Source organism: Argopecten irradians, chromosome 12, assembly GCF_041381155.1.
Source record: "Argopecten irradians isolate NY chromosome 12, Ai_NY, whole genome shotgun sequence".
Taxonomy (NCBI): domain Eukaryota; kingdom Metazoa; phylum Mollusca; class Bivalvia; order Pectinida; family Pectinidae; genus Argopecten; species Argopecten irradians.
In genome coordinates, this window is record NC_091145.1 from 11,340,518 (window position 1) to 11,364,628 (window position 24,111).

Below are 24,111 nucleotides of genomic sequence, written 5' to 3' on the forward strand. Positions count from 1 at the left end.
CATGCTAACTTCTATTCATATGTGCTGACTTGTATTCCTTCGTGCTAACTTCTATTCCTATGTGCTAATCTGTTCTCTTCATAATGAACTAACCTTAGTGTTCCTTATAATGTGCTTATCTTTATTTCTATATGCCAAATGCATATATCTAATATTAATTCCTTCATGCTCACATATACCTTTTTAAGATGATAATAATAATAATAATTTACAATTCTTATTAGATAATATTTTGATACAGAACTTGAGTAACCAGTTTCAAGTATTCAACATTTGAAATTTGATGATCAATTGATTCTGAGATAAAAATAGACATCAAATGTGCAGAAACTTAATGACCTTATCCTAACTGGTGATGTTGCTATGAACAAAAACTCAATTTTTACAATATTGAAATTGTGAACAACATACTGTAGAAAGCAAGTGGCAGCATGCCCAATCGCTCACCATCCACTCAAAATTCTTACTTACACTTATCATCAACACACATTCTCACCATCCACTCACAATATCATACCATCCACTCACAATCTCATACCATCCACTAACAATCTCATACCATCCACTTACAATCTCATACCATCCACTCACAATTCCATACCATCCTTTCAATCTCGATCATCCACTTACAATCTTATACCATCCGTTCACAATCTCATACCACCTTTGTAATCTCATACCATCCACTCACAATCTCATACCATCAACTCATACCATCCACTCACAATCTCATCACCATCCACTCACAATCTCATATCATCAACTCACTCACAATCTCACCATCCATCACTCTCATACCATACCATACCGTTCACTCACAATCTCATACAATCCACTTACAATATCATATCATCCACTCACAATCTCATACCATCCACTCAACCATCACTCACAATCTCATACCATCCACTCACAATCTCATACAATCCACTCACAATCTCATATCATCCACTCACAATCTCATACCATCCACTCACAATCTCATACCATCCACTCACAATCTCATACCATCCACTCACAATCTCATACCATCCACTCACAATCTCATACCATCAACTCAAAATCTTTCACTGTCAACTCACAATCTCATACCATCCACTCACAATCTCATACCATCAACTCAAAATCTTTCAATGTCAACTCACAATCTCACACTATCCACTCACAATCACATCCCATCCACTCACAATCTCATACCATCCTTCAATCTCATACCATCCACCCACAATCTCATACAATCCACTTACAATCTCATATCATCCACTCACAATCTCATACCATCCTTCAATTTCATACCATCCACTCACAATCTCATACCATCCATTCACGATCTCATACCATCCATTCAAAATCTCAAACCATCCACTCACAATATCATATCATCCACTCAAAATCTCAAACCATCAACTCACAATCTCAGTCCATCCACTCACAATCTCATACCATCAACTCACAATCTTATATCATCCACTCACAATCTCATACCATCCTTCAATCTCATACCATCCACTCACAATCTCATACAATCAACTTACAATCTCATATCATCCACTCACAATCTCATACCATCCTTCAATTTCATATCATCCACTCACAATCTTATACCATCCATTCACAATCTCATACCATCCATTCAAAATCTCAAACCATCCACTCACAATACCATATCATCCACTCAAAATCTCAAACCATCAACTCACAATCTCAGTCCATCCACTCACAATCTCATACCATCAACTCACAATCTCATACCATCAACTCACAATCTTATATCATCCACTCACAATCTCATACCATCCTTCAATCTCATACAATCCACTCACAATCTCACTACTTCCACTCTTAATCTCATACCATCACCTCACAATCTCATACCATCAATTCACAATCTCATATCATCCACTCACAATCTCATATCATTAACCCAAAATCTCATACCATCACCTCACAATATCTCACTGTCAACTCACAATCTCATACCATCTATTCACAATCTCATACCATTCATTCCTTTATTACAATTTTCACCATCCACTCACAATTTCTCACCATCCACTCACATTCTCACTAACTCTCACTCTCCACACACTGATTCTCCATAAATGTGTGGTGTTAAGATTCATGTGATACAATACAATACCATACCGTTCACTCACAATCTCATACAATCCACTTACAATCTCATATCATCCACTCGCAATCTCATACCATCCTTCAATTTCATACCATCCATTCACAATCTCATACCATCCATTCACAATCTCATACCATCCATTCAAAATCTCATACCATCCACTCACAATATCATATCATCCACTCAAAATCTCAAACCATAAACTCACAATCTCAGTCCATCCACTCACAATCTCATACCATCAACTCACAATCTCATACCATCAACTCACAATCTTATATCATCCACTCACAATCTCATACCATCCTTCAATCTCATACAATCCACTCACAATCTCATAACTTCCACTCTCAATCTCATACCATCACCTCACAATCTCTCACTGTCAACTCACAATCTCATACCATCAATTCACAATCTCATAACATCCACTCACAATCTCATATCATTAACTCAAAATCTCATACCATCACCTCACAATATCTCACTGTCAACTCACAATCTCATACCATCTATTCACAATCTCATACCATTCATTCCTTTATTACAATTTTCACCATCCACTCACAATCTCTCACCATCCACTCACATTCTCACTAACTCTCACTCTCCACACACTGATTCTCCATAAATGTGTGGCGTTAAGATTCGTGTAATTTGAGTCATTTACATGTCTTTAGCTTTTGGATTTTTACAATTTTTACAATGGATTTTAACAATTTCAAATGATTTCAAAGCTTGAAATCTTGATCTTTTATTATCTTAATCTGTTCTATATGCCTATATAATTATCCCATTTTTCATGCTTTTTATTATTGGCATGCATCTTAATTTTGATATTGATCTGAACATTTGGTTTTAAGATCATTTGATAATTCCATTTTACATTATAATTTTGGTATACTGACCTTGACCCGAAGTTATATTTTTGACCTTGAGCCAGAATTTAAAACCTTTTATACGTAACCCTTTGCCCTGAGTCAAATCCAAGAACTCTGGTTTAATGGCCTTGACCTCAGCCACATGACCTAAAACTTTTTGAGTGCTGTCACCTTGACCCTCAGCCATATTCTTGACCCTGACCTTGGTTCGAGTGACATACCAATAAACCTTGGCCTTGACCCAAACTCATAGAGTTGGAGTTTTTATTTTGACCTTACCCCTGAGTCATACCCTTAGCTGTGACCTTGACAGAAATGGAATACCCAGGGCTCTTGTCCTTACCCTTGACCCCAACTTTTATTTAGGAGTTTTTTTGGCCTTGACCCCGGGTCATACCCTTGGCTGTGACCTTGACACAAATGGAATACCCAGGACCTATTGACCTTAACCTTCATTTTTTATTTGACTCATAAGATGAAAATCCTGTCTAATGACCTTGTCCCTGAATGATTCCCCATACTTTGATTCTGACCTTTGATTTTGACCTTGACCCTAGATACTTAATATAAATCCCCAATGGCAATAAGCTCACCAATCACACAAAATGCATACATACACATGAACTATCACCAACACACACTTACACACATTAAATTACACACATATAGAAAGTATGGCACAAACGAAATTCAACTGAAACGTTTTATATAAAAAAATGTATCTACAGCTAACATTGATGAGGCTTCGCTAACGGAAAAATGGCTGACAATATACATGCATGTAGGGGGGTTTGAGGGTTAAACTCACATAAAAGCCCTATAATTATTTCCAATTTTCTGCAAATGCAGGTCGTATCTGCTATCTATGAATGTCTCGGAGGAGGCATAATGACTGGTGAGTGACAGTACCCCTGCTATTTCATGGAACAATTCGTTACTGTCTACTTTTACCTGTGGTGATTACAAAAAGTAGCGCAAAAAACACCGTCCACATAAAATACAAAAAAATATCATCATTAAATAGATCAAATCATGATGATTTTCATCATTAAAATTATCACTTGCATGTAAACTTGACTGATATCACTAAAACAGAAGATTATACATACCTATGCTTCCATTACTTTGCTCAATCCCCTTCCCTTATAGAATCTTGTATATATATACTGAACTCTTGCCTATATAAAACCATGTATATACTGAACCCTCACTTATACAGAACCCTGTATATACTGAATCATCACTAGTACAGAACCCTGTATGTACTGAACCCTCGCTAATACAGAACCCTGTATATACTGAACCCTCACTAATACAGAACCCTGTATATACAGAATCCTCACTAATACAGAACCCTGTATATACTGAACCCTCACTAATACAGAACCATGTATATACTGAACCCTCACTAATACAGAACCATGTATATACTGAATCCTCACTAATACAGAACCATGTATATACTGAACCCTCACTAATACAGAACCCTGTATATACTGAACCCTCACTAATACAGAACCCTGTATATACTGAACCCTCACTAATACAGAACCCTGTATATACTGAACCCTCACTAATACAGAACCATGTATATACTGAATCCTCACTAATACAGAACCCTGTATATACTGAACCCTCACTAATACAGAACCCTGTATATACTGAACCCTCACTAATACAGAACCATGTATATACTGAACCCTCACTAATACAGAACCATGTATATACTGAACCCTCACTAATACAGAACCATGTATATACTGAATCCTCACTAATACAGAACCATGTATATACTGAACCCTCACTAATACAGAACCCTGTATATACTGAACCCTCACTAATACAGAACCCTGTATATACTGAATCATCACTAGTACAGAACCCTGTATGTATTGAACCCTCGCTAATACAGAACCCTGTATATACTGAACCCTCACTAATACAGAACCCTGTATATACAGAATCCTCACTAATACAGAACCCTGTATATACTGAACCCTCACTAATACAGAACCATGTATATACTGAACCCTCACTAATACAGAACCATGTATATACTGAATCCTCACTAATACAGAACCATGTATATACTGAACCCTCACTAATACAGAACCCTGTATACACTGAACCCTCACTAATACAAAACCCTGTATATACTGAACCCTCATTAATACTGAACCCTGTATATACTGAACCCTCACTAATACATAACCCTGTATGTACTGAATTTCACTAATACAGAACCCTGTATACAGAGCCCTAACTAATACAGAACCCTGTATACACTGAACCCTCACTTAAACAGAAACCTATATACACTGAACCCTCACTTAAACAGAACCGTGTATACACTGAACCCTCACTAGCACAGAAACCTGTGTAAACTGAATTCTCACTGATATAGAGCCCTCAATGATACAAAACCCTCACTGATACAAAACCCTGTATATTATGAACCCTCACTAATACAGAACCCTGTGTATACTGAACTCTCACTAAAACAGATCCCTGTATACACTGAACCCTCACTTATACAGAATCATGTATACACTGAACCCTCACTAAAACAGAACCCTGTATACACTGAACCCTCACTAATACAGAATCATGTATACACTGAACCCTCACTAAAACAGAACCCTGTATACACTGAACCCTCACTAATACAGAATCATGTATACACTGAACCCTCACTAAAACAGAACCCTGTATACACTGAACCCTCACTAATACAGAATCATGTATACACTGAACCCTCACTAAAACAGAACCATGTATACACTGAACCCTCACTAATACAGAATCATGTATACTCTAAATCCTCACTAATACAGAATCATGTATACACTGAACCCTCACTAAAACAGAACCCTGTATACACTGAACCCTCACTAATACAGAATCATGTATACACTGAACCCTCACTAAAACAGAACCCTGTATACACTGAACCCTCACTAATACAGAATCATGTATACACTGAACCCTCACTAATACAGAATCATGTATACACTGAACCCTCACTAATACAGAATCATGTATACACTGAACCCTCACTAAAACAGAACCCTGTATACACTGAACCCTCACTAATACAGAATCATGTATACACTGAACCCTCACAAATACAGAATCATGTATACACTGAACCCTCACAAATACAGAATCATGTATACACTGAACCCTCACTAATACAGAATCATGTATACACTGAACCCTCACTAATACAGAATCATGTATACACTGAACCCTCACTAATACAGAATCATGTATACACTGAACCCTCACTAATACAGAATCATGTATACACTGAATCCTCACTAAAACAGAACCCTGTATACACTGAACCCTCACTAATACAGAATCATGTATACACTGAACCCTCACTAATACAGAATCATGTATACACTGAACCCTCACTAATACAGAATCATGTATACACTGAACCCTCACTAATACAGAATCATGTATACACTGAACCCTCACTAATACAGAATCATGTATACACTGAACCCTCACTAATACAGAATCATGTATACACTGAACCCTCACAAATACTGAACTTTGTTTACACTGAACCCTCATTTATACAGAACCTTGTATATACAGAACCCTTAGTAAAAAGAAAGTTGCATTAACTCTGACAACAATTTTAATTTGTAAAAACTACTCAACCAATCTTTTGATAATTGAGCTAATTTCAAAGAAAGGCAATAATATTACTCATTTCTTAACAACTAAATTATCTAAATTAAGTTTATGAAGGAAAATTATTTTCTTTTTGACAATTACAGAAGATGATTTTGGAGAAATAAGGAAAATTTTGAAGTGGCTTTACTTACTTTACCGACACCAGAGTGAGCGTGACCAAGCTTAACAACCACAGGAAACTTTGGAGTGAGCACCTACAACACATAAATACATGTCTCAATTACAATTACAGAGAAATCAACATATAAATACATGTCACAATTACAATTACAGAGAAATCAACATATAAATACATGTCACAATTACAATTACAGAGAAATCAACATATAAATACATGTCACAATTACAATTACAGAGAAATCAACATATAAATACATGTCACAATTACAATTACAGAGAAATCAACATATAAATACATGTCACAATTACAATTACAGAGAAATCAACATATAAATACATGTCTCAATTACAATTACAGAGAAATCAACATATAAATACATGTCTCAATTACAATTACAGAGAAATCAACATATAAATACATGTCACAATTACAATTACAGAGAAATCAACATATAAATACATGTCACAATTACAATTACAGAGAAATCAACATATAAATACATGTCACAATTACAATTACAGAGAAATCAACATATAAATACATGTCACAATTACAATTACAGAGAAATCAACATATAAATACATGTCTCAATTACAATTACAGAGAAATCAACATATAAATACATGTCTCAATTACAATTACAGAGAAATCAACATATAAATACATGTCTCAATTACAATTACAGAGAAATCAACATATAAATACATGTCACAATTACAATTACAGAGAAATCAACATATAAATACATGTCACAATTACAATTACAGAGAAATCAACATATAAATACATGTCACAATTACAGAGAAATCAACATATAAATACATGTCACAATTACAATTACAAAGAAATCAACATATAAATACATGTCACAATTACAGAGAAATCAACATATAAATACATGTCACAATTACAATTACAGAGAAATCAACATATAAATACATGTCACAATTACAGAGAAATCAACATATAAATACATGTCACAATTACAATTACAGAGAAATCAACATATAAATACATGTCTCAATTACAATTACAGAGAAATCAACATATAATTACATGTCACAATTTCAATTACAGAGAAATCAACATATAATTACATGTCACAATTACAATTACAGAGAAATCAACATATAATTACATGTCACAATTACAATTACAGAGAAATCAACATATAAATACATGTCTCAATTAAAATTACAGAGAAATCAACATATAAATACATGTCTCAATTACAATTACAGAGAAATCAACATATAAATACATGTCACAATTACAATTACAGAGAAATCAACATATAAATACATGTCCACAATTACAATTACAGAGAAATCAACATATAAATACATGTCACAATTACAATTACAAAGAAATCAACATATAAATACATGTCACAATTACAATTACAAAGAAATCAACATATAAATACATGTCACAATTACAATTACAGAGAAATCAACACATAAATACATGTCACAATTACAATTACAGAGAAATCAACATATAAATACATGTCACAATTACAATTACAGAGAAATCAACATATAAATACATGTCACAATTACAATTACAGAGAAATCAACATATAAATACATGTCACAATTACAATTACAGAGAAATCAACATATAAATACATGTCACAATTACAGAGAAATCAACATATAAATACATGTCACAATTACAATTACAGAGAAATCAACATATAAATACATGTCTCAATTACAATTACAGAGAAATCAATATATAAATACATGTCACAATTACAATTACAGAGAAATCAACATATAATTACATGTCACAATTACAATTACAGAGAAATCAAAGTCTGAGGTATTTCTAATTTACGTAAGAAAAGAAATGTAACATTAAGAATCAAGACAGTGATCAAATATTGAAATTTTGTACATACCTATCAGGAATTTTGTATAAATGATTCAATATAAAAAAATGAAAAGTAAGGCCTTCTAGCATTACCATCTTGGAAGCCTTACAGCAATATACAACAGTGCTTGGCCCTAACCTACAACACCGCTGACCTTGACCCCAATCTTGGTAGCTTTACATGGACTTAAAACAGTCTGCTGTCTTTGGCCCTAATCTGCTGTTACTCTTACATTGATCTAAAACACAGCTGACCTTGACCTTCATATACTACAAACATTGCTGACCTTGGCCATCATCTGAATGGCCTTGATACCATTGACCTTGATACAGATAACCTTACAGCAACTACACAGCCTGAAAGCATTTTTGAATACTCGTGTGACCTTGACCCAAATCTAAATAGCCCAACAAACACCTTGATTTTTTGTGTCGTTGACTTAAAAATAGATACAGTCAATGCCAAGGTGACTTCCAGAAATTTAAACAATGGCCTATTACTAATTGGGTTGAATACTGTTTATCAAAATGCTGTAAAATTAAATAATTTTTACAATATAACTTCTTAAGTCCAATGCATTGTGTACGTCATAATCCTGGCAAGCTTCAGTCGAATTATAAACTTCTATGGAAGTATAACAAATAATATAAGATTTTTATATAAAATTTTACCAGATACCTAGAACATGATTTATTTTTGTCCTGCAGCAAAATAAATGTATAGAGGACGCTAATTGTGAGATTGGCATGCTTTGCTGCACTAAAACAAGCCGATGTTTAATCACCGTGTTGATGACGATAGTAAACCTAGGCCTCGTAAGTGTTGTTGGCTGACGTTCATTTTTTCGAAGCCTTAAATGCTCTGGGGCGTGTAAGTCTTGTTTGTTTATCAATCAAGAAATATAGGCTACCTGTCCTTGGAATTAATAGTTTACATGCTATAATTTTCTTAAACGAGATAAGCCAGCATCTTTGTATTTAAAAGAGAGGGGCTTGAAGTGCAAATATATGACCTTCAGCTTGCAGGATAATGAAAACACACCTTAACACTAATTGGAGATAACACATGAAAGCATCTGACTGCAAAATCATGATTTATAATTAAAACATCAAACTTCATCATTTGGATAACAAGAGATCCCAGAGGGATCTTGGCGCCCACCAAAGAATGATCTATGTCTGACAATGGAAAGATAGATCTTTTCTCTACATTTTAAACTTTTTCAAACATATACTACACATATAATTTGAGACAGATCGCTTCAGTACTTTCTCAGAAATAGCAGTAACAAACTTCAACTATCAAAATCCAAGATGGTTCCTTGGCGGTCATCTTGTTGATGATCGGTCCCAAATCGTAATATGCACATCTAGGGCCCTAGGGGAACCTACATATGAAATTATAGAATGATCCATTCAATACTTTCTGAGAAATAGCTATAACAAACTTTAAATATAAAAATCCAAGATGGCTGCCTGGCGGCCATCTTGTTGACCGTTCGGTCCCAAAAGGCAATATGCACAACTAGGTCTCTAGGGGAACCTACATATGAAATTTGAGACAGATCATTTCAGATTTTTCTGAGAAATAGCGATAACAATCTTTAAATATAAAAATCCAAGATGGCTGCCTGGTGGCCATCTCGTTCACCGATCTGTCCCAAAACGCAATTATGCACAACTAGGTCCATAGGGGAACCTACATATGAAATTTGAGACAGATCGTTTCAGTACTTTCTGAGTACCGGTCGGTCCCAAAAGGCAATATGCACAACTAGGTCTCTAGGGGAACCTACATATGAAATTTGAGACAGATCATTTCAGATTTTTCTGAGAAATAGCGATAACAATCTTTAAATATAACAAGAGGCCCAAAGGGCCTCAACGGTCATCTGACTACCTTGGCAATAGTAAAATTAATTATATATGGGGTCACTTTGTCAGGACCATGTCAGGATCATTTCATGCAAGTTTCAGCCAAATCGCACTGGTAGAACTTGAGAAGAAGTTCAAAATGTGTTTTCAAGATGGCGGCTGTGGCGGCCATCTTGGATTTCAGATCAACCCGAAAAATAACAACACTTTGTCAGGACCATGTCAGGATCATTTCATGCAAGTTTCAGCCAAATCGCACTGGTAGAACTTGAGAAGAAGTTCAAAATGTGTTTTCAAGATGGCGGCTGTGGCGGCCATCTTGGATTTCAGATCAACCCGAAAAATAACAACACTTTGTCAGGACCATGTCAGGATCATTTCATGCAAGTTTCAGCCAAATCGCACTGGTAGAACTTGAGAAGAAGTTCAAAATGTGTTTTCAAGATGGCGGCTGTGGCGGCCATGTTGGATTTTGGATCGACCCGAAAAATAACAACACTTTGTCGGGACCATGTCAGGATCATTTCATGCAAGTTTCAGCCAAATCGCACTGGTAGAACTTGAGAAGAAGTTCAAAATGTGTTTTCAAGATGGCGGCTGTGGCGGCCATCTTGGATTTTGGATTGCCCGAAAAATAACAACACTTTGTCGGGACCATGTCAGGATCATTTCATGCAAGTTTCAGCCAAATCGCACTAACAAAACTTGAGAAGAAGTTCAAAATGTGTTTTCAAGATGGTGGCTGTGGCGGCCATCTTGGATTTTGGATCGACCCGAAAAATAACAACACTTTGTCGGGACCATGTCAGGATCATTTCATACAAGTTTCAGCCAAATTGCACTAACAGAACTTGAGAAGAAGTTCAAAATGTGTTTTCAATATGGCGGCTGTGGCGGCCATCTTGGATTTCAGATCGACCTGAAAAATAACAACACTTTGTCGGGACCATGTCAGGATCATTTCATGCAAGTTTCAGCCAAATTGCACTGGTAGAACTTGAGAAGAAGTTCAAAATGTGTTTTTCAAGATGGTGGCTGTGGCGGCCATCTTGGATTTCAGATCGACCCGAAAAATAACAACACTTTGTCGGGACCATGTCAGGATCATTTCATGCAAGTTTCAGCCAAATTGCACTGGTAGAACTTGAGAAGAAGTTCAAAATGTGTTTTCAAGATGGCGGCTGTGGCGGCCATCTTGGATTTTGGATCGACCCGAAAAATAACAACACTTTGTCGGGACCATGTCAGGATCATTTCATACAAGTTTCAGCCAAATTGCACTAACAGAACTTGAGAAGAAGTTCAAAATGTGTTTTCAATATGGCGGCTGTGGCGGCCATCTTGGATTTCAGATCGACCTGAAAAATAACAACACTTTGTCGGGACCATGTCAGGATCATTTCATGCAAGTTTCAGCCAAATTGCACTGGTAGAACTTGAGAAGAAGTTCAAAATGTGTTTTCAAGATGGCGGCTGTGGCGGCCATCTTGGATTTCAGATCGACCCGAAAAATAACAACACTTTGTCGGGACCATGTCAGGATCATTTCATGCAAGTTTCAGCCAAATCGCACTGGTAGAACTTGAGAAGAAGTTCAAAATGTGTTTTCAAGATGGCGGCTGTGGCGGCCATCTTGGATTTCAGATCGACCCGAAAAATAACAACACTTTGTCAGGACCATGTCAGGATCATTTCATGCAAGTTTCAGCCAAATCCGGTAGAACTTGAGAAAAAGTTCAAAATGTGTTTTCAAGATGGCGGCTGTGGCGGCCATCTTGGATTTTGGATCGCCCGAAAAATAACAACACTTTGTCGGGACCATGTCAGGATCATTTCATGCAAGTTTCAGCCAAATCGCACTGGTAGAACTTGAGAAGAAGTTCAAAATGCGTTTTCAAGATGGTGGCTGTGGCGGCCATCTTGGATTTCAGATCGACCCGAAAAATAACAACACTTTGTCGGGACCATGTCAGGATCATTTCATGCAAGTTTCAGCCAAATCGCACTGGTAGAACTTGAGAAGAAGTTCAAAATGTGTTTTCAAGATGGCGGCTGTGGCGGCCATCTTGGATTTCGGATCGACCCGAAAAATAACAACACTTTGTCGGGACCATGTCAGGATCATTTCATGCAAATTTCAGCCAAATCGCACAGGTAGAACTTGAGAAGAAGTTCAAAATGTGTTTTCAAGATGGCGGCTGTGGCGGCCATCTTGGATTTCAGATCGACCCAAAAAATAACAACACTTTGTCGGGACCATGTCAGGATCATTTCATGCAAGTTTCAGCCAAATCGCACTGGTAGAACTTGAGAAGAAGTTCAAAATGTGTTTTCAAGATGGCGGCTGTGGCGGCCATCTTGGATTTCAGATCGACCCGAAAAATAACAACACTTTGTCGGGACCATGTCAGGATCATTTCATACAAGTTTCAGCCAAATCGCACTAACAGAACTTGAGAAGAAGTTCAAAATGTGTTTTCAAGATGGCGGCTGTGGCGGCCATCTTGGATTTCAGATCGACCCGAAAAATAACAATACTTTGTCGGGACCATGTCAGGATCATTTCATGCAAGTTTCAGCCGAATTGCACTGGTAGAACTTGAGAAGAAGTTCAAAATGTGTTTTCAAGATGGCGGCTGTGGCGGCCATCTTGGATTTCAGATCGACCCGAAAAATAACAACACTTTGTCGGGACCATGTCAGGATCATTTCATGCAAATTTCAGCCAAATCGCACAGGTAGAACTTGAGAAGAAGTTCAAAATGTGTTTTCAAGATGGCGGCTGTGGCGGCCATCTTGGATTTCAGATCGACCCAAAAAATAACAACACTTTGTCGGGACCATGTCAGGATCATTTCATGCAAATTTCAGCCAAATCGCACTGGTAGAACTTGAGAAGAAGTTCAAAATGTGTTTTCAAGATGGCGGCTGTGGCGGCCATCTTGGATTTCAGATCGACCCGAAAAATAACAACACTTTGTCGGGACCATGTCACGATCATTTCATGCAAGTTTCAGCTAAATCGCACTGGTAAAACTTGAGAAGAAGTTCAAAATGTGAAATGTTAACGCACGGCGGACGGCGCACGGCGCACGGCGCACGGCGGACGGCGCACGGCGGACGACGACGGACGAAACATGACGACTATAGGTCATCCTGACCCTTCGGGTCAGATGACCTAAAAATCCAAGATGGCTGCCTGGTGGCCATCTCGTTCACCGATCTGTCCCAAAACGCAATATGCACAACTAGGTCCATAGGGGAACCTACATATGAAATTTGAGACAGATCCCTTCAGTACTTTCTGAGAAATAGCGATAACCAACTTTAGATATCAAAATCCAAGATGGCTGCCTGGCGGCCATCTTGTTCACGGATCGGTCTGAAAATGCAATATGCACAACTAGGGCCCTAGGGAAACCTACATATGAAATTTGAGACAGATCTCTTCAGTACTTTCTGAGAAATAGCGATAACAAACTTTAACTATCAAATTCCAAGATGGCTGCCTGGCGGCCATCTTGTTGACCAATCGGTCCCAAAATGCAATATGCACAACTAGGTCCATAGGGGAACCTACATATGAAATTTGAGACAGATCCCTTCAGTACTTTCTGAGAAATAGCGATAACCAACTTTAGATATCAAAATCCAAGATGGCTGCCTGGCGGCCATCTTGTTGACTGATCCGTCCAAAAATGCATTATGCACAACTAGGGCCCTAGGGGAACCTTCATATGAATTTTGAGACAGATCCTTTCGGTACTCTCTGAGAAATAGCGATAACAAGAATTGTTAACGGACGGACGGACGGACGGAAGGACGACTGACCACAGACAAAAAGCGATTTGAATAGCCCACAATCATCAGATGGTGGGCTAAAAATCCAATCAACTGTACATTTATTTAATCAGGTACGATACACATTGGTTATTTTTATATGCAAGATTTTTTTTTACTATTTTGCCAAAAAATTACAAAATTAGATTTATATTATTTCATTAAAAGGCCATAAGGGAATGTATATTACATCAATTGCTCTATATTTTACAGATCAAATTTTCTTGACCGTTATTGAGCTATGTCCCTATAATAACAAAACAAAAATTTCTTTCCCAACAAAAAATGTCAAATTGGTATCTGATTTAGGAAGCTCATTACTTCTAAGGCTTACTACAAATAATTGAGTTTTGATGATAAACTATCTGATTGAAATACAGATCCTTTTAACCACTCCGTTTAAAAGAGGATCTGACAACAGCCCATTATGGGTCATGTCCAGGTAACCTTTTGAATTGGCCAATCAAATTGCTGCCTGCAAAATCTTGAAGATGAATTTCAGAGGACGAAATTGTTTGAAAATGCTGTCAGAATTATTTTCGTGTAGGTAGTCATCTCGCCCAAAGAACACAACAAAGCTGATTGTATATGTATACTGGGACGAAATGACGTTTTCAATTGATGTAGCTGGGACGAAATGACGTTTTCAATTGATGTAGCAAGGTGTAGAACTTGCATTTGATCTAAAGTACATGTGATATAAAGGTCATCTGAACGTGACCCCTTATGGGATATTGTCAGATCCTCTATTCAACACAGTGATAGTAAGGATCTGTATTTTAATCAGATTGGATGATAAATGATTTATGTCCGTTTGAGATAATTACTATAACAACATACTTTGTATTAAAGTTACATGTGCCGTATTTTTCATAGTCACGAATCAAGAAGAGCTTTTAATATGTTATTCAACTCCAAAAGTTACCAACATTTTGAGAATTACAATACTTTCAATGTATAGGTTTTAATTTTACAAGTACAAAAGAGAGCTGAAAATGATTTTTAGCAGTACTGCCAAAAATCATTATATTAACATCTTCAGTGTAGTGAAATAGTTCATACGGTCAGACCATGAAGCTTTATTGTTGTCCACAATTTCATTGCACATTTTTACAGTATTATTAGTAATTGTAAAGTGATTTCTGAAGGTATGTTACCATCTAAACGTGTATAAGGCATAAAAAACAAAAATTTCACAGTGCATAACCTATGTGTTCCAACTAAAGTTTATAAGGCATTAAATATGTTTGTCTGTCCATTTGATTGATTTTCAGAGCTTTATTCATTAAAACTTATGGTTTTAAATAGATAATTGAGGAAAAAATAACATGTCCAAATTTTCGGCCAGTTACGGCACATATAACTTTAAGAAGATCAAATTCTGGTGACGAGCTAAGACAGAGAGTAATTTTGGAGAAGTGATGTTATTCTTGCTGGATGAGGAAGGCGGATTTGTTTACAGAAACGTTGCGTGTTTATATATAAGATTTGGTATGCCTAAATAAAATCCAAGCATGCGTTAATCAGATTTTCTTCTCAGATGCAGTATATATACAAACAAAATCGGCTGCATGTGCAAAATAAGATTTCGAACTGACAAAAATCAAAACCTTCACTTTGGTAATTGAAAACTGCCAAATTTAACACAATAACATGAAGAGTGAAACAAGAGTTATAACGAACCTCTGGGGACCAACAAATTCACTTTGTTATATATATAATTCATTACAGTAAAACATATTGTTTTTAACCAACAAACTTACAATGAATCAATGGCTATAACATAGTCATTTTTGTGCTCATCAAGATTTATATAAATGTGTTTAATAGTATATATGTAACCCTGGTCAATATTAGCCCCAATATACCGCTTAGCTTGAGAGAACTACTTTTTAGCTTGATTGGTTGAGTGTCAGACTAGTAATCCTGAGGTCCCGAGTTTGATTCTTGGTAGAGGCAGTGATTAAATTTATATAAAATCCTGTTACATATATATAATGAACTATGCTTATAATGAGGCAATTTTGTTGGTCCACAGTGGTTCGTTATAGCCGTGTTTGACTGTATACACATGTAAAAGACATCTTATAGGAACCTTGACCGGGAATGGGAATTAATGTATTCTCATTTCACACAATAAAGAAAATTGAAAACTTTATTAATTTGTATTTACAAGAAATAAATGGTCCAATAATATATACAGCCATTATAACCTGTCTTTATAGATCATCCAAGGAACAAAACAAAGATGGCCTTTATAGCCAGGTGGTCTTTATAGCCAGGTGGTCTTTATACACAGGTGATGAAAATTGACCATTTGGAAATCTTAGAGAGTGAGTGGTCTTATTGAGCAGGTGGTCATTTTACAGAGGTGGTTGCTACAGCAGATTTTACTGTACCCTTGCTTTGAAATTTAGAAAAATATTATAAATTTGTCTTCTTACTTGAATTGTGAATGTATTTTATGAAAATTAAAGAGTTTTTTGACAGCTTGATACATAAAGAATAAAAGAATATATACTTTCAAGAAATGAAATGTGCCACATGATCCCCCCCCCCTAACTGACTTAATCTCTGCCAGACTTATGTCATTGTAGAGTGATTTAGTGCAGCGTGTTGATGTGAAGTACATCTTCCTTACACCTCTCATTTCAGTGACTTTAGCTTTAATTTCAAGGTAAATTTAATTCCTTACAGTGTGGTTTCCTGAGGTGTAATACAGTTGTTGGCAAGAAACACTTGATTTTCTTATTACAGCCCGCCAGTGAATTAATGCACGCCCAATGGTTGTGATAAACCAGATATGTGAGGGATTATAAAGAGGAGAAAGATAATAATTGCACTTAGATTAACTCACATTTTAATTAAACTTGATAGTTTTAATCATAAGGATTGTGTTGTTATGCTAGTATGGGCAGGATGAGAGGGGAACCAATTGGGATGAGTTGTCACGTAGGAGGAAAGGAGTAAGGTAGGGGTGGGGGTGTAATCGGTTAGGAGGGTTATGGGGAATCAGGTCCTAGAGCTGGGAGGGGGGACATTTTTAGGAACAGGGATGGTGTCAAGACAGATAGAGGAGGGTGGTGGTGAGTTATTAGGGAGTGGGGACAGCAGAGATGGGGAGGGGACAGTAGAGATGGGGGTAAGGGACAGCAGGGATGGGGGGGCAGTAGAGATGGAGGGAGGGGACAGCATAGATGGGGGAAGGGGACAGCACAGCAGATATGGGGGTAAGGGACAGCAGAGATGGGGGGACAGGGGACAGCAGAGATGGGGGACAGGGGACAGCAGAGATGGGGGGACAGGGGACAGCAGAGATGGGGGAGGGAACAGCAGAGATGGGAGGGAGGAGATACCAGAGATGGGGGTAGGGGACACCAGAGATAGGGGAAGGTGATGGAAATATAATGTATTAGAGAGGAATTAATTAATACATACATGATATATATATATATAATTGCAATGAGAGGGGTGGGGTTTCGGTAGGAAGGGGGGGTGATATTTAAAAGGATGGCAAGAAAACAGTCTTCCATAACTATTTATTCAAGGATTTGGAGCTAAATATATATGCTATTTTAAAAGACACAGCTTTATATACTTTAAAGGGACATAACTCAAAAATTCATGATGAGATGTTTCTATTTTATCTCTAGTGTTAAAGTTTCTATCAGAGGGAGCGGTAGACATTTCACATCTATTGTGTAGTTTGTGAGCCATTGATCAAGCAAGCGATTAAATGGAAAACAAATTATGCTGATTTAAAATTTAAAAAAATTTTGATTATGATTTGTCAACTACTCTTTAAATTGAAGACAAAGAATTTCAGAATATTTTCCATTTGATCTGTGTATATTTATCAAAAAACATCTGATAGCATATCTTGTTTGACACGGATACTTCAATCGTACACTTGGGAAACAGTTGTTGTGTACTTGACGCACCTGTAATTAACTATCTGTAAACATCCTTTGAAGTGTCACACCTACACCTGTAAACACCTGTGTTTACCTGGCCTGATTAACTGTTGTTCGAGAATGGATGGTCACAGGTACAAATAAACCCAGAAAACAAGGCTCAAGGCTACAGTGTAATACAGTCTCACATTTATATCTCGGTAACAGAGGCGGAATGCTGAAGATTTCTAACATATTAATCTACCACTCCATGCAGCGCTCCACTTTCAGGTCATAAGTTTAAGGTCTAAATGTAATGTAAAACGGGAGAAGAGAAATTGAGTGGTTAAATATATACCAGGTTCGAACTCAGGACCTTCAAACACTAACCAGAATTTAAAATTCTACTGAATAAGCTACCTGGTCACCTATGATTGACCTCTAGTCCAATTCTGCAACATAATCATGGTTCTATGGTTTATCATGAGAACTCTGGCTTTCTTTCTTACCAAAACCTGTACTTTTTTAAATGACCATTATCAGTCCACTGTTTCTACTATTTTAAAACTTAAAACTATCTTAAGAGCAAGGTGGACAAGTATTGCCATTAAGACACTGTCTGACATTTTTGACCACCTTCACACCTATTCTCTAGGTTACAATAAGTGACCACTTGGCCTGCACTGACCACTGTGGCCCAATAATCTTCAATCAAGAAGAAATTGTACGTAAAACGTCAGTTTCAAACAAGTCCTGAATGACCTTGAACATTAGATATATATCATGAAAATTAAAGTTTTTGTGACCTTGAACGTACGTGTCATGGACCAGTATGTACAATGTACCATGTATGTGAGAACATAATTTTCCGTGACTTTACATAACAATACATCATATTGTTATGATTATAGAGGCATTAGGACTTCCTGTCCTCCCTTCCCATCACCGGTAGCATCATTTAGTAAACAAAACACATTAAGTATTAGTCACACAAACACAATGTAAATACAGAAATATCCGACATCAAAGGCCCAAAATAACTTGTAATATTATAACTCATGCTATTTCAATTTTCTCATTAAAATTACATCTATAAGTGTACTTTAAAGTCCAGAATTGTATATCATTCATGTCTGAAATATGTACGGGACAGTCTAAACCTGTGGGGGCGGGTGTCTTATATAGATAGAATTTACTCATATCAGCCAATATATAAGTAAATGTGTCTAGCCAATGTATATAATTTCATTCATTATAAGAATTTGTCACAGACTTACATATTTGTTCTCATAGATCACAGGTCTCCACTTTAAATAATCTTTTCCAAAAATAAAATCAAATGAAATTTTCCAATGTATGAAGATTTGTTTTATGTTTCTTTCTACAATGATGTGTATTTCATGCTTTTTCATTCCATTTTACCTAATAACGAATTTCCAAGCTTCCATCCCTAACCTCTGTGATTTCCCAGCCTCCATCCCTAAGCTCTGTGATTTCCCAGCCTCCATCCCTAGCCCTCTGTAATTTTCAAGCCTCTATCCCTAACTCCCTGTAATTTCCCAGCCTCCCTCCTCCCTAGCCATCTGTAATTTCCCAGCCTCCATCCCTGACCCCCTGTAATTTCCCAGCCTACATTCCTGACCCCTATGATTTCCCAACCGTCATCCCTAGCCACCTGTAATTTTCCAGCCTCTATCTCTAACCCCCTGTAATTTCCCTGCCTCCATCCCTGACCCCCTGTGATTTCCCAGCCTCCATCCCTGACCCCCTGTGATTTCCCAGCCTCCATCCCTAACCTCTGTGATTTCCCAGCCTCAATCCCTAACCACCTGTGATTTCCAAACCTCTATCCCTAACCCCCTGTGACTTCAATCCTCCTTCCCTAACCACTTGTGATTTCCCAGCCTCCATCCCTAGCCCTCTGTCCCTGTAATTTCCCAGCCTCCGTCCCCGACCTCCTGTGATTTCCCAGCCTCCATCCCTAGCCCTCTGTTATTTTCCAGCCTCTATCTCTAACCCCCTGTAATTTTCCAGCCTCTATCTCTAACCCCCTGTAATTTTCCAGCCTCTATCTCTAACCCCCTGTAATTTTCCAGCCTCCATCCCTAACCCCCTGTGATTTTCTAACCTTCATCCCTAGCCCCCTGTAATTTTACAGCCTCTATCCCTAACCCCCTGTCCCTGTAATTTCCCAGCCTCTATCCCAGACCCCCTGTGATTTTCTAACCTTCATCCCTAGCCCCCTGTAATTTCCCAGCCTCCGTCCCTAACCCCCTGTAATTTCCCAGCCTCTATCCCCGACCCCCTGTGATTTTCTAACCTTCATCCCTAGCTCCCTGTGATTTTCCAACCTTCATCCCTAACCCCCTGTAATTTTCCAGCCTCTATCCCTAACCCCCTGTAATTTCCCAGCCTCCATCCCTAACCCCCTGTAATTTCCCAGCCTCCATCCCTAACCCCCTGTAATTTCCCAGCCTCTATCCCTAACCCCCTGTAATTTCCCAGCCTCTATCCCTAACCCCCTGTGATTTCCAAACCTCTATCCCTAACCCCCTGTGACTTCAATCCTCCTTCCCTAACCACTTGTGATTTCCCAGCCTCCATCCCTAGCCCTCTGTCCCTGTAATTTCCCAGCCTCCGTCCCCGACCTCCTGTGATTTCCCAGCCTCCATCCCTAACCCCCTGTAATTTCCCAGCCTCTATCCCTAACCCCCTGTAATTTCCCAGCCTCTATCCCTAACCCCCTGTAATTTCCCACGCCTCTATCTCTAACCCCCTGTAATTTTCCAGCCTCCATCCCTAACCCCCTGTGATTTTCTAACCTTCATCCCTAGCCCCCTGTAATTTTACAGCCTCTATCCCTAACCCCCTGTCCCTGTAATTTCCCAGCCTCTATCCCCGACCCCCTGTGATTTTCTAACCTTCATCCCTAGTCCCCTGTAATTTTCCAGCCTCTATCCCTAACCCCCTGTAATTTCCCAGCCTCTATCCCCGACCCCCTGTGATTTTCTAACCTTCATCCCTAGCTCCCTGTGATTTTCTAACCTTCATCCCTAGTCCCCTGTAATTTTCCAGCCTCTATCTCTAACCCCCTGTAATTTCCCTGCCTCCATCCCTGACCCCCTGTGATTTCCCAGCCTCCATCCCTGACCCCCTGTGATTTCCCAGCCTCCATCCCTAACCTCTGTGATTTCCCAGCCTCAATCCCTAACCACCTGTGATTTCCAAACCTCTATCCCTAACCCCCTGTGACTTCAATCCTCCTTCCCTAACCACTTGTGATTTCCCAGCCTCCATCCCTAGCCCTCTGTCCCTGTAATTTCCCAGCCTCCGTCCCCGACCCCCTGTGATTTCCCAGCCTCCATCCCTAGCCCTCTGTTATTTTCCAGCCTCTATCTCTAACCCCCTGTAATTTTCCAGCCTCTATCTCTAACCCCCTGTAATTTTCCAGCCTCTATCCCTAACCCCCTGTAATTTCCCAGCCTCCATCCCTAGCCCCCTGTAATTTTCCAGCCTCCATCCCTAGCCCCCTGTAATTTTCCAGCCTCTATCCCTAAACCCCTGTCCCTGTAATTTCCCAGCCTCCATCCCCCACCTCCTGTGATTTCCTAACCTTCATCCCTAGTCCCCTGTAATTTTCCAGCCTCTCTATCCCTAACCCCCTGTAATTTCCCAGCCTCTATCCCCCCGACCCCCTGTGATTTTCTAACCTTCATCCCTAGCTCCCTGTGATTTTCTAACCTTCATCCCTAGTCCCCTGTAATTTTCCAGCCTCTATCCCTAACCCCCTGTAATTTCCCAGCCTCCGTCCCCGACCTCCTGTGATTTCCTAACCTCATCCCTAGCCCCTGTGATTTTCCTAACCTTCATCCCTAACCCCCTGTAATTTCCCAGCCTCTATCCCTAACCCCCTGTAATTTCCCAGCCTCTATCCCTAACCCCCTGTAATTTCCCAGCCTCTATCCCTAACCCCCTGTAATTTCCCAGCCTCCATCCCTAACCCCCTGTAATTTTCCAGCCTCCATCCCTAGCCCCCTGTAATTTTCCAGCCTCTATCCCTAACCCCCTGTAATTTCCCAGCCTCTATCCCTAACCCCCTGTAATTTCCCAGCCTCTATCCCTAACCCCCTGTAATTTCCCAGCCTCTATCCCTAACCCCCTGTAATTTCCCAGCCTCTATCCCTAACCCCCTGTAATTTTCCAGCCTCTATCCCTAACCCCCTGTAATTTCCCAGCCTCCATCCCTAGCCCTCTGTAATCTTTCCCCCTATAACCTTTAGTAGTTGCTACAGTACATTTTGATCTCAATCCTTTTGACAAGTAAAGGTGATAAGTTGACTATTAAACTGGCTCACTTAGAAGCTGGCTGATTAATTTGTCTAATCAGTATATGAGGTTAATCAGCTGTGATAAGACGGGTGGTTCCCCAAACTATCAGACACTCATACTGATTAGGAAATCTGACTCATTTAGGCTAGTGTTTTAATTAATCATCCAATTAGTAACTGATATATTAGCCTACTGACTGGATCAAAGAAATTTGAGTTATTTAATACTTCGTATGGTTTAATGATAATCTGTATTGGAATTTTAACCACGACTTAATTGACTGGTAAGATGCAGTAATTTCTTTATTATTCACAAAACCTCTAGACATTCTTATATACATTATACACTGTAGGGATTCTGAATCATATCTACAGTAATACTATGTAGGGTCGCTACTGCTCCAGTCGTTGATGCAGTTCTGGATGACATGAGAATGTCCAGGCCCGTGAATGAATGAAGATGATTAATGGATATGATATGCTTAGAAACAACACCCTTAGAGGTTGCATGGGTCATAAAACTGCAAAATAAAACAGCCAAAAACCGTCAAAGGGTCATAACACTGTGACACACTAGGATTTTCTGGTTTATATAGGGTCACATTGTATGGGTAATTTTCTTTAACAGGGTTACAGGGTCACATGGTCACACTGGGTCAGTCATGAGTATAACAGGGTCATAGGGTCACAGTGGATTTAATGGAGTCAAAGATCATAACAAGGTCATAGGGTCACATTGGGTCACAAGGTTTAATGGTGTCAAAGGTCATAATGATGAGTTTGGCTGGGTTAAATAGGTTTTTTGGGTCACCATGGGTAACTAGGTTTATTAGGTTCACTCTAAGGGTCACTGGCTTTAATAGATTTATAGGGTCACAGTGGGCTTTTGGTTTATCAAAATTATAGGGTCACAATGGGTCGACTCACTATAACTTTAATGGAGTCAAAGGTAAAGTGGGTCACTGGGTTTTACTTGTTTATAGGGTACATCATACCGGGTTTAACAGGGTTAAAAGGAGTTCATATGGTGTCACTGGGACACTGGTCAAACTGTGTTGATGGGTCATTGTTTCACACTGGGTCATGGTAGAGCTATAGTGGATCATAGGGTCCAACAGGGTTTTAATGGGTCATTGTATATACTAGGGTTCTGGGTTATCCTAGGGTATACTGGGTTAATGTGCTGAACCATATAATACAGATCCTTATAGCCAGAACATCTATTGTGACTAAGTTTATGGGGACAAATTTTAGTCAGTTGTCAAGGGTTTCTCTAGACTATGGCTCGATGACATGTACCATTTATTGTGACTAAGTTTATGGGGACAAATTTTAGTCAGTTGTCAAGGGTTTCTCTAGACTATGGCTCGATGACATGTACCATTTATTGTGACTAAGTTTATGGGGACAAATTTTAGTCAGTTGTCAAGGGTTTCTCTAGACTATGGCT

At 38.5% G+C, this 24,111-nt stretch overlaps 1 protein-coding gene across 2 annotated transcripts in view; it reads right to left on the minus strand.

Annotated features, from left to right (window-relative positions):
- Positions 1-24,111, minus strand: part of LOC138304767 (synapsin-like) — a 141,749-nt gene that overhangs the window by 22,487 nt on the left and 95,151 nt on the right. For both annotated transcript variants that reach the window (XM_069245025.1, XM_069245026.1), the window contains exon 8: positions 6,858-6,920. In XM_069245025.1, coding sequence (XP_069101126.1) covers positions 6,858-6,920 — 63 coding nt within the window. The remainder of the gene's footprint in view (positions 1-6,857; positions 6,921-24,111) is intronic.